Below are 12,348 nucleotides of genomic sequence, written 5' to 3'. Positions count from 1 at the left end.
TTTTTTAAATTAAGAAAAACACTTATTCAGCAAGGATGCATTAAATTGATCAAAAGTGACAGAAATCTTTTCTAACAATGTAAACAATCTTCTATTTCAAATAAATGCAGTTCTTTTGAACTTTCATCAAAGAATCCTGAAAAAGAAAATGTTTTCAATATTGATAAGAAATGTTTCTTGAGCAGCAAATCAGCACATCATAATGATGATTTCAGCAATAAATGACATTTTAAAGTATTAAAATAGAAAACAGTTTTTTTTTTTAAATTGTACTATACTGTTGGGCACACTGTGCAGGGTCTGAGATCACACTAAAAATCTGGGATTCAAAACTCGGAAATAAGCAGGACGTTTTAGGACTAAAAAACAAAGCAACATATGTATGACATAAATATTGTAGCCATACAATATTTGAAGAATCTTAAATGTTCCTTATCCATTTTATATGCTGCTAGTCAAATAAGTAAATTTGTGACATTGATCATATGACACTTTACAGACGGACAGATACTCTTCTTCCACTGAAGTTCAAGACACACTCTGGATCCTTCCAACGAATATGGAGAATATGATCATCAGGTTACCTCACACATTTCATCTCTCCTTACAAATATAACTGACAAATCATGGCAGTGGAAAAAATATATTTTGGGAATTAACCATATATAAACTCAACAGGCTTATGTCCCATTCAGCCGGTGTCTCAGAGGACATTTGGGATTCAGAGCCTAAGGCAAGCAGAGCATTGGAACAGACAACAGTTACGTTTATTTATCATTCAACACACCAGTACATCCTCGCTCCCCTTTCAGTGTGAGATCCGGGAAAAGACTTTAATTAAATAGGTTTTCACACGTCCTCGGGCCTGTTCTCTTCACTCCAACATTCAATTCCCATTTTTCTTTTTTTCACACGCATCTGAGTTTTGTGATATTCCTGAAATGAGTCTTTTTGTTTGCTTCTCTTTAATTGAAGCGAAGCTCATAGCAGATATGGAAAGCGGTAGTCGATGTTCTTTCTCTTATTTTAAATGTAATTTATTCGGTGATGTAAGGAGCAGCTTCTCAGCACCGCTCTTCTCTTTTGAAGTTTTCACTGGAAATGACTTTTTTATCAGAGTATATAAATGGTGTTGTGTTCATCTTCATTTAACCGTGGGGATGGCGGGAGAAAGGTCATCACAACTTAATGTGGATGTTAAAATGTCATCCGTAACAGTTGTGCTGTGCTGTTTATTCATTCAATTCAATTCACATTTATTTGTATAGCACTTTTCACAATACATATCGTTTCAAAGCAGCTTTACAGAAAATTACAAGAGATGACTAAAATTGTGTTTGTTTTATACAGAAATGCTTGGAATATACACCACCGTTCAGAGTTTTGTAGAGAGTATGATATTTTAATGATTTTGAAAGAACTTTCTAATGCTCACCATGACATTTATTTTATTTTAAATACAGTAAAAACTAGCCTGGATGCCAGCCCGAACCCCGCCCACAACATTTTTTGGTCGGGAAGTTCGGTCTGGACTCGCTCCATTGAGGAGTAATTATGATCAGTCAAAAAATTTCCGGGCCAATCAAATTGCCAGGGCGGGCTTTATACGATGATGGACAGATGATCTGCAGGGACATAATCCTCACGTTATCAAAGATCGCTTAACTGGTTTCCCTCAGAGATGGCCGCAGCTGGAGAACTGAGATGTATAGAGTCCGCTATCGCGTCTGTTGTAAAAGAAATCGACAGCGCATTCATTTTAAAAGACGAACAGAGAACTGCAATCAAGGCATTTGTCGATCGGAAAGATGTGTTTGCCGTCCTTCCTACGGGATTCGGCAAAAGCTTAATTTATCAGCTGGCTCCGATGGTCGCTAAGAAGACGGGACGCAATGAAAACCCTGTGGTCGTTGTGGTTTCTCCTTTGGTCGCACTCATAGAGGGCCAAGTAAAAGAAGCAACACTCGTTATTTTACTTCTTCCAGCGTGCGTGCATTTGAGTTCTGTAGTTGACAACTGTGCTATGCAAAGTAGTTGACTTACTGCGTTGCTCTCATTAGTTGTAGGTCTATCCAATTGAGTGCAGAGTTTTTTTTTTCCTGGTTCGGTTAAGACACGCCTCATAATCAAAGCCCTATGAAGCAGCATCAGACTCACATTCTGACTAGAATATGAGTATGACGAAGTCAGGCTAAGTAAAAACAGCAATATTGTGAAATTTTAATATACTATTTAAAAATGTAAATAGAAAATGGAATTGTTATTAATTCTTATTATTATAAATGTTAAAGGTGCTAAATGTAACTTTTCTTCTAAAATGAATCCTTTTTTTAATGCCTGTGTGTGAAGGGGTTGTAATCACAGATTAAAATGATCCACTTGTCGGGTTCTGCTATTACCTCTGAAGTAGGGCTGTGTTGAAAAAATCGATTCACCAATTCTGAATCGATTTTCATATTAATTTCTAAAGATCGATCCGTAACTCAGAGGATCGATTTAATAATAGGCTTGCATTTTCCCCGTGAACTAACTTGCCGCGACTGGGAGATCCCTATGCGCATTGAAAGGCTTTCACTCAGCGCGCACACTGTTACAACAACGGGCTTTGAGTGAGTCATTTGTTCATTCAACGAACACGTTCAAAAAAGCTGATTCATTAAAAGAGATGTAATGAAACAAGGTGTTAATTATTTTTAACGTTGAGTTCCACTTTTCAAGGCTCAGTTGAGCAGCAATGCATCGCATGGGTAACGCTGAAGCTGATGCTTCACTTATTAGAGACCAATATGGCATTGATTCAATGCGTGACTCGCTGATTTTATTTCCCCGCGGCTTCCTCGCGCAGTGGAATGCTGACCAGCGCTGCTCCTGACGCGCATTTACGGTAAATACCCGTGACGTGAACGTTAAAAGGATGATATGACAAATATTTCGCTTTCCTTTGACACGGCAACCTTTTTCACGAATACATATGACTTCAAAGACAGACGCAGGTAATCGCACGCGCTCTGCCGATCTCTCTCATTCACTGTCTGTGCGAATCCTCTGTAGGCTACAAATCACCACGATAAACAGTCTTGTTTGTTATCATTATGAACTTGTTTAACATTCAATACACATGCATGAAGTTCAAAACAAGCAGTTAAATGTCTATAATAGCCTAATAGTATCAATATGTTGCATAACTACAGTCCTGTAATTCAGGTAACAGCTGGAAAAAACAAAAACACTTATCTAAATCTCGAAAATCGGATCGGATCGAATCGAATAATGATAATCGATTCAAGATCTTGAGAATCGGAATCGAATTGATTCTTGAAATTTGAATCGAAACCCAGCTCTACTCTGAAGGCCAGTATTCCTATTTCTATGTGAAGTCTCCGGGTCGGATTTTCTGCGAAATCCATCGGATGTGACGTGCATGCGCACTCCGAGCCTCTCTCCTGTTTATACAGTTTATGCGACGGCACTGCAGCTCACGACATGGAGTCTGATAACACTAAACACGACCTGCCTCCAGCACAACACACACTCCAACACAAACTCCACATAAATATAAAAAACAAAACAAAACAAAAATGTATCTGCTGAAGCTCGTCAGGCCAAACGTGAATCGGGTCGAATTAGGACGAAAACACGGATCAACATCGGCAGAGCGTCTAAATTATGGAGAGACCTCCGCTATTTTTATTGTGATAAATTACAAGTTTTCAGATATGCTGAAATAAATAATGGTAAACTGTAATGAAATGGCAAGGTAAACTACAACATACATGAGACATGAAATGAATACAAAAGACTGTTCCAGGATATCAAAAAGTAGGTGCTTTAGGATGTAACTTTTATTTTATGTACTAGATCTACTGTCTAACGTCACTCATCCCACTACTATCATTTTGTTTATAATGTTCAGTACAGTAATGTTACTTCCTACTGTCTTACTGTTACACTGAAATTGTTCAGTCTGGTTCACTAACCGTTTTCGTCATCATATTACACATTCACCTATGTTGACATTGCTGATTGTGAAAGATACACGAATAGTTAGTGAAATGCCTTATGCTAGATAACACCACATGTCGGCTAAACGCAGTCAATGTAACGTTATCATGGTACGAGCATGGAGCATTAATTCAAAGTCAAGCAGATAAAAGTAGCCTATTATTGTAACGTTGCAGTGAGAGTTTACATGAGTTTCCAGCATGTTGTGTGATGCTTTCTCCGTGTGTTGAAAGTCTCAGTGTGGCCGGTCGGTACCATGAGTGCTCGCTCTTGTGTTCGAGCGCTCTTGTAAAAATTGGTTGCAATCTGAAACATCACCGATAGAGGCCGCTAAAAAATACATATAGCACCTTTAAAAACAGTTGTGCTGCTTAATGTTTTTTGGTGGAAACTAGGGGTGGGCGATATGGCAAAAATATCATATCACGATTTTTTTCAGGAAAATCACGATTAACGATTTCATCACGATTCTTTTTCATGTTGGTTTTACTCTATTTTGCAAGTGACTGAGCATTACAGCCAAACTAATGTCCCTATTTAAAAAAAAAGCCTTATAGGTAACAAAAGAAAAAAGAATGGCAGACATTTAGGCCAAAGTGGCGAAGATAAAAATCTTTATCATTATTTTCTTTGTTATTAAGAATTAGGAACAAAGATACACATTAAGCATACACAACTTAATATACAAATGAAATAAACAGTGCTTTATTTTTTCAGCTACAGTAGGGGTATTTAACAGTAGCATTGAAGAAAGTAATTAGGCTAAATGAACAAATACGAAAATAAAACACAACATAGACTTCACTGTATAAATTATACATTGATTATTATTAAAGCTACTACTAAAGTTCTCAGTCAAGAGCAGTGAGTGATTTCCTCTTTGTGTTTTGTTGTTTTATTAACATTAAAGGGATAGTTCTCCCAAACATTTTAATTGTCATCATTTACTCTCTCAAGTTGTTTTAAACCCGAATAAGTTTCTTTCTTCTGTTGAAAATAAAAAAGTTATTTGGAAGAATGTGGGTAACCAAACAGTTGCTGTACTCCAGTGACTTCCATAGTATATGTTTTCCTACTATGGAAGTCAATGGGGACCAGCTTAAAATATCCCAGCATGTTAAAATTGCCACTTTTTGCGGGTGAGCAAAAAAAAATTCACCGTTTTGTGTGTCCTTTTAAATGCACGAAGGCTTCTTCCTACGATGACATCATTGTAGGGGTGAATCTGAACCAGCTCGTTTGAAGAGACTGCTTTAGATTTATGGGAATTATAAAAAGTGGATTTTTACCATTATAGGCTGGTTGTTCTCACTCGTGTATACATCTCCGTGGTTAAACACCTTATAAAAGTGAATTTCGCATAATCTACCCTTTTATCTTAGCAGTATGAAACACAAAACGGTTAATCAATCTGGGAATAAATTACATACAGAAAGCGAGCAAAGAAGGTTCCCCATCACTGTCAGTTCAGCGCAAGTCCTGCACACTCACAAAAACTCCCATTATAACCAATGAAGCGGTCTACCCTGCAAAATCAATCTCTTACCAGTCCCTCCAGGATTTCACGATTTTTTTTTATGTGATTTTTGCGATCAAAATGACTGATTTTGTGGTGGTAATTTCCAAAAATTTGCCAAAAAATTTGCGATTTTTATATTTTATAATTAGGACATCACATTTACCATAATAGTATTATGTCAGATGCACAATAGTCATACATGACACAAATGACAAACAAATTGCATAAAGCTTGTTTATTTGGTCTAATCAAATTCTTTTTTTTAAATTGTGCTGTAGCCTATTGTTGTTGCTTGATTAACATTAACAACAGCAGGTAAATTAGGTTACTGTCACTTTAAGGCCTACTACAGTAATGACAAACGTCCCAATCAGTTATTACTGATTGTTTTACGTAAATACTTGCCAAGATGAATATTTCGAAGTAATTGTAGCTATGTGTATTTGTTCAAGCGCTATAAAGAGAATTCAATATTCTAACTAGGCCGACAGGCGGTGACACGCAGTCAGTCAGTCAGTCAGTCACACACACACACACACACACACACACACACACACACACACACACACACACACAGAGACAGACTGTCACTCGACTGGCTGAAATTAGTTCTCTTTCACGGTATACTGCGCTTTTAATTATTCTTTTTAGTACCATCGAATATATACGTTTTTTTTTATGTCATTCAATCATGTTAAACGCGTTAATAAGTTTGCCGTACTGCCTAATGAAAACCTGGGCGCTGAGAGGGCAGGAGAGATGCTTTTTTTCTTTCGCCATGTTTCTGAAAGACCGCTCACAGACATCACGCGTGCGCAACATCTATTCTGTAATCTGTACCCACGTAAAAATGCATTGAAACTTTAATTAACTAGAGATATTTCAATTGGGTGATTATAATTTAATGTTTTGTGAGGACTTTTTTTGAATTTTTGTGATTATTTTGCGGTTAAATTAGGAATTATGCAGGATCGCAAAAAAATGCGACATTTTGTTGATTTTGCGTTGTATTCAGCGATCGCAGAATCGCGAAAAACTGGAGGGACTGTCTTACTTACAATGTATAGGCAATTTGTTGTTTAAGATGAGAGAATTCACAAGCGTGCAGAATTGCAGTGTGAGTGTTTTCAGCAGGATTTCTTCAACGGGATGCTCAAGACACTCGACAGAAGCGCGCGTACGATTGGCTGTAATTCTCAATGGTGCAAAAAAAAAATAACTGATGGAAATTTGTAGATAACTTTTATCCCTGATAACGAGTAAATTACACACTTTTTTATTTCTGGTGATCTCTCCCTTTCTTGTGTCTGTGAATGAGTGAGACACACACACACAGAGGGTGCTTACCTTCGGCGAGTCTGCGTTCATGGCCGAAGAAGACGCGTGTTTGTGAGCTGTGTAGGCAGGGCAGAGGCAGCTGTGGGAGGGAGCTCTCACCGGTCAACTGACTCATGCTCTAAAGGGGCAAAAGATCATAAATATCAACATCATTTGAAGAACGTCTCTTCTTTTCACCTACAAGTTGTACTCAGTCATCCACCGAGTACCGTCCCTTCAATGGACGTCTTCTGATTGGCAAACAAAGCGGTCATGCGATCCCGAAAATATCAAAATAAAAGCTAATTCAAATACTAATAAATACTAATAGTAAACTAAATGCTAATGTATAAACACTAAAATACCCATTCCCAGTCTCATTTCACTTTAATTATGCAAATTCATAACAAAAAGTCACATACTGTATCAGTTAACTGCAGATGACTTTGCCGTTTATATGAGAGACTGATTTTTTACACAACTGTTCCTGCACCATAAAACTCCCATTAAGAAACGAGGCAAAGCAGAATGTTGTAATTTCCTCTTGTTATGTATTCAGGCGCAGTGCTTGAAGGTGATGGGAGTTCTGTGGACCAGAACCACCCAAGGACAGAGCGCTGATGAGACAGTCTCAACCAAACGATGAGGAAAGAGCAGTCTCGCGCAGACACAGACAGTTAAACTCAGGGCTAAAGTCTGATTGTGGTGGGGAAAAAACTGGGTCAGTGGCCTGAATGTGACACTATCAGAGCCTAACTGCTTTCTGAGAGCAATATAAGAAAATGTAGCCTGGTTCAGTGTGAAAACTGCTCTTATCCTATGACTGAATGGGTAAATAGTAAAAATGGCATGTGGGAAAAAAAAATATTTTTCCTTACAAACGTGTACACCATTATTTTTAGAAAAGTTTTTGAATATGCACTACTGTTTTTGTTGTTGTTGTTTTTAAGAAGTCTCTTATGCTCACCAAGGCTGCATATTTTTGATTAAAAAGCAAAAAGTAAAAACAATAACATTGAGAAATATTATTACAGATTAAAATAACTATTTTCTATTGTAATGTTTTAAAATGTAATTTATTCCTGTGATGCAAAGCTGAATTTTCAGAATCACTACTCCAGTCTTCAGTGTCACATGATCCTTCAGAAATCATTATAATTTGCTGATTTGATGCTCAAGAAACATTTATTATTATTATCAATGTTGAAAACAGTCGTGCTGTTTGTGGATGATTTTTTTCAGGATTCTTTGATGAATAGAAAGTTAATAAGAGCTCAACAATTATGTGAAAAAGAAAACTAAATCATGCATTTACTGTTACTTTTGATCAATTTAACGCATCCTTGATAATCAAAAGTATTATTTTCTTTTTTTTTTTAAACAAATTGAACAGTAGTGTATATTCCAAGGTAAAAAAAAAGTCTTCTGTAAATTTTCTGCTAATTTTATTATATATTTAAAGTCAATTTTGATTTCATCTTGGCTACGTTTTAAGTAATGTGATACCTGTGTGTGTGTGTGTGTGTGTGTGTGTGTGTGTGTGTGTGTTGCTAACCTTGTACACATAGAGGTATTCCCTGAGGAAAGCAGCCTGCTGTACAGCCGACTGTTTGCTGTCGTTGATGAGAATGTGCCGGAAGGCAGCCACGGCGTTTTCCGGCTGCCGCAGAGTGAAGGACTGCCGGCCGATGGTGAAGTTGATGTGATCTTCAGCCAGTGTCCAACCTTTACCTTTATACACCTGCAAAGCCTGGCAGTAGCACCTCAATGCATGTCTCTTCTGTGTGTGTGAGAGAGAGAGAGAGAGAGAGAGAGAGAGAGAGAGAGAGAGAGAGAGAGAGAGAGAGAGAGAGAGAGAGAGAGAGAGAGAGAGAGAGAGAGAGAGAGGAGAGAGAGAGAGAGAGAGAGAGAGAGAGAGAGAGAGAGAGAGAGAGAGAATGTGAACAGACACATTTAAAGAATACCTCCATGACCATGAGTGCACTGTCTTCATCATGTTACTGCGACGTTCAATAGCTTTGACAGCTGGTCAAGCAGCATCAGCTTCCAGGTGAAAATTGACAGCCTGACCATATCTGACCCTTTCCAGCAGCAAATCAGCATTCGACTCAGGACGAGGCCTAGCATCATGTCACATGATAGAGCAAGAATATTTCTGTTTCCCACTCATATCCGCAGTGTCACTTTTAGGGTTTGCTTACTTGGACTAGGCATCTCTATCTCTCTATCTCTCTCTCTCTCTCTCTCTATATATATATATATATATATATATATATATATACACTCACCGGCCACTTTATTAGGTACCCCATGCTAGTAACGGGTTGGACCCCCTTTTGCCTTCAGAACTGCCTCAATTCTTCGTGGCATAGATTCAACAAGGTGCTGGAAGCATTCCTCAGGGAGTTTGGTCCATATTGACATGATGGCATCACACAGTTGCCGCAGATTTGTCGGCTGCACATCCATGATGCGAATCTCCCGTTCCACCACATCCCAAAGATGCTCTATTGGGTTGAGATCTGGTGACTGTGGAGGCCATTTTAGTACAGTGAACTCATTGTCATGTTCAAGAAACCAATTTGAAATGATTAGAGCTTTGTGACATGGTGGAAGTAGCCATCAGAGGATGGGTACATGGTGGCCATAAAGGGATGGACATGGTCAGAAACAATGCTCAGGTAGGCCGTGGCATTTAAACGATGCCCAATTGGCACTAAGGGGCCTAAAGTGTGCCAGGAAAACATCCCCCACACCATTACACCACCACCACCAGCCTGCACAGTGGTAACAAGGCATGATGGTTCCATGTTCTCATTCTGTTTACGCCAAATTCTGACTCTAACATCTGAATGTCTCAACAGAAATCGAGACTCATCAGACCAGGCAACATTTTTCCAGTCTTCAACTGTTCAATTTTGGTGAGCTCTTGCAAATTGTAGCCTCTTTTTCCTATTTGTAGTGGAGATGAGTGGTACCCGGTGGAGTCTTCTGCTGTTGTAGCCCATTCGCCTCAAGGTTGTGCGTGTTGTGGCTTCACAAATGCTTTGCTGCATACCTCGGTTGTAACGAGTGGTTATTTCAGTCACTGTTGCCCTTCTATCAGCTCGAACCAGTCTGGCCATTCTCCTCTGACCTCTGGCATCAACAAGGCATTTCCGCCCACAGAACTGCCGCTCACTGGATGTTTTTTCTTTTTCGGACCATGATCTGTAAACCCTAGAGATGGTTGTGCGTGAAAATCCCAGTAGATTAGCAGTTTCTGAAATACTCAGACCAGCCCTTCTGGCACCAACAATCATGCCACGTTCAAAGTCACTCAAATCACCTTTCTTCCCCATACTGATGCTCGGTTTGAACTGCAGGAGATTGTCTTGACCATGTCTACATGCCTAAATGCACTGAGTTGCCGCCATGTGATTGGCTGCTTAGAAATTAAGTGTTAACGAGCAGTTGGACAGGTGTACCTAATAAAGTGGCCGGTGAGTGTATATATATATTGGAGGTCACAGTGCCCTCACTCCACTGCATTTATGCCCTGACCATGACTGACTAATGGCAGAGATGATTGGGTGCAATGACTTAAAATACATAGAAAGTGATAAATCTATAGTCCAATGTGGGTTTCATCCACTTTGAAGGAGTTATAACTAACGGTAAAGGCAATTTTAGGTCCGATAAATTTATATTTCAATTATTTCAATTCTCTCAACACTTGATCCATTTAATGCAGTGGTTCTCAACCTTTATGAACCCCCAACGAACCCCACTATCAAAGACCCCCCAAGATATTTCTGAAATGTCTGCTTACAATGGGAATATAACTCATCAATGTAATTAAACTTGAATTAAAGTTTTGTTGAATTATTTTTCAATCTCATGTAAGTGTTTTACTTTATCCATCAATTTATAATATCTAAACATTTTATATTGAACTATTTTATACATATTAAATTAAAAATCAAGCCTTTTAATTTTCTAGGATAAAAAAACGGTACAGTTTTGCCATGTCTGTTTATTATATTGCATTTTTAAGGGGCTTGTTTTCTTTATTTGTGATATCTGGCAACCCATGGAGCTTTAATGAAGACAGGGAAGAGTTCAGAAGAGAGTAGAAGGAGAGCAGCGTTATGCAAACTACAGCAGCTACAGTTAGTGGAGTTATTTAATATGGTAGTTTAAATTATACACATCTTGTAACATTATTTTACTGAAATGCCGGCGCTGCTTAGCCTTTCATATTCGCCTCTCACAGCATGAGATATGCATCTTTTGCATCATTAAAATGTGTGATTATCAGCTGGTTCCGATCAGTGGCCGATCTTTTGAAGTTAGAAAAATAGAATATGCGCAGTTGCATTCTTAATATTTAGTGATTTAGCCTCAGATACAGGATATGTTCATTCGCTTTTATAAGCAGGCACTTAAAAGACAACACCGCTCATGTTTATGTGACACAAGCACAAAAAACAACGTCTTACACACATTACATACATGCAACATGTTTCCAACAAAACTGAAAAAGAAACAAATGATCCTTTCATCAAGTCTCTGACGTTGTTCACGTGAGCACCACGACCCATGCGTGTGCTGCTGACGCAGGATCCGGCCAATACTGAGCTGGCGTTCTGACGTAGAACCCGGAAGCGGTGCACTGTGTTTAAATCAAAGTTTTATTTGCCATTTGTAAGGCACAAAAGAATTTGTACACACACATAGGAATTGTACTGCATCACCAGGGCTTGACATTAACACCCGCCAACCCGCCAAATGCGGGTGCATTTCACCCGTGGCGGGTAACACAGTCACTCTCACTAGCCACTTTGGCGTGTTGAAGATTTGTAGTCTTGTCAAAGGACATCTGACATAACAAACGAATTGCAATTTGACACTATGCCACTACCACTCCCATGAGTACCACCTGCACATAGTTTAGTGTTTGCTCATTGGTCCATTCGTGAATCCTCCTGAACGACAACACTGCAAACAAGAAGACACGCGGAGATTAAACTCGCGGACTGTGCGACGAACTGGGCTGTTTTAGTCTGCCCTTAATTATCAACTTAATGTGATGATATAGCGATCTTTTTTTAATAGCAGGAGAATCCAGACCACCGGCGTGTCTCACGCTCTCCTGCAGTGCCGCTGCGCGAGGGTGCGCGCGCCAAACGAACGATCATCACACGCGACTGGTCGCATACACACACACATCAACACAGCGTTCAGTCAGTTCGTGAGTGTGCATGGCCGGTATTAAAGCAAAAATCATCTTCATGATTAAGGGCCACGGTGTAGGCCTAACTACTAGCAGGGCTGCCCTTATGTCACGTCATATCTAACGTGACATAACTATCTTTCCAGAGTTAATTCTATGTTTTAATAAAATTAATCATGCCATGAAAGAAAGCAGGAGATGCGCTTGTGGGAATAATCTGGAAAATAAAGACCTGTAGGCCTATACTTGTTTCAGGTGGACATATCTCCAGTTACTCAGAGCTTCATGATGATAA

At 39.0% G+C, this 12,348-nt stretch overlaps 1 protein-coding gene across 3 annotated transcripts in view; it reads right to left on the bottom strand.

Moving 5' to 3' along the window:
• The window catches only part of trappc8 (trafficking protein particle complex subunit 8), a 122,507-nt gene that overhangs the window by 50,085 nt on the left and 60,074 nt on the right, over positions 1-12,348 (bottom strand). For all 3 annotated transcript variants that reach the window (XM_056266417.1, XM_056266415.1, XM_056266418.1), the window contains 2 exons: positions 8,394-8,618; positions 6,869-6,977 (listed from right to left, as the gene is read on the bottom strand). In XM_056266417.1, the coding sequence (XP_056122392.1) occupies positions 6,869-6,977; positions 8,394-8,618 (334 nt within the window). The remainder of the gene's footprint in view (positions 1-6,868; positions 6,978-8,393; positions 8,619-12,348) is intronic.

The sequence above is a fragment of the Rhinichthys klamathensis genome, unplaced genomic scaffold (assembly GCF_029890125.1).
Source record: "Rhinichthys klamathensis goyatoka isolate OS25496 unplaced genomic scaffold, OSU_Roscu_1.1 h1tg000248l_1, whole genome shotgun sequence".
Classification (NCBI taxonomy): domain Eukaryota; kingdom Metazoa; phylum Chordata; class Actinopteri; order Cypriniformes; family Leuciscidae; genus Rhinichthys; species Rhinichthys klamathensis.
Note: the sequence above shows the minus strand (reverse complement) of the source record. Positions and strands in the feature narration are given on the sequence as shown.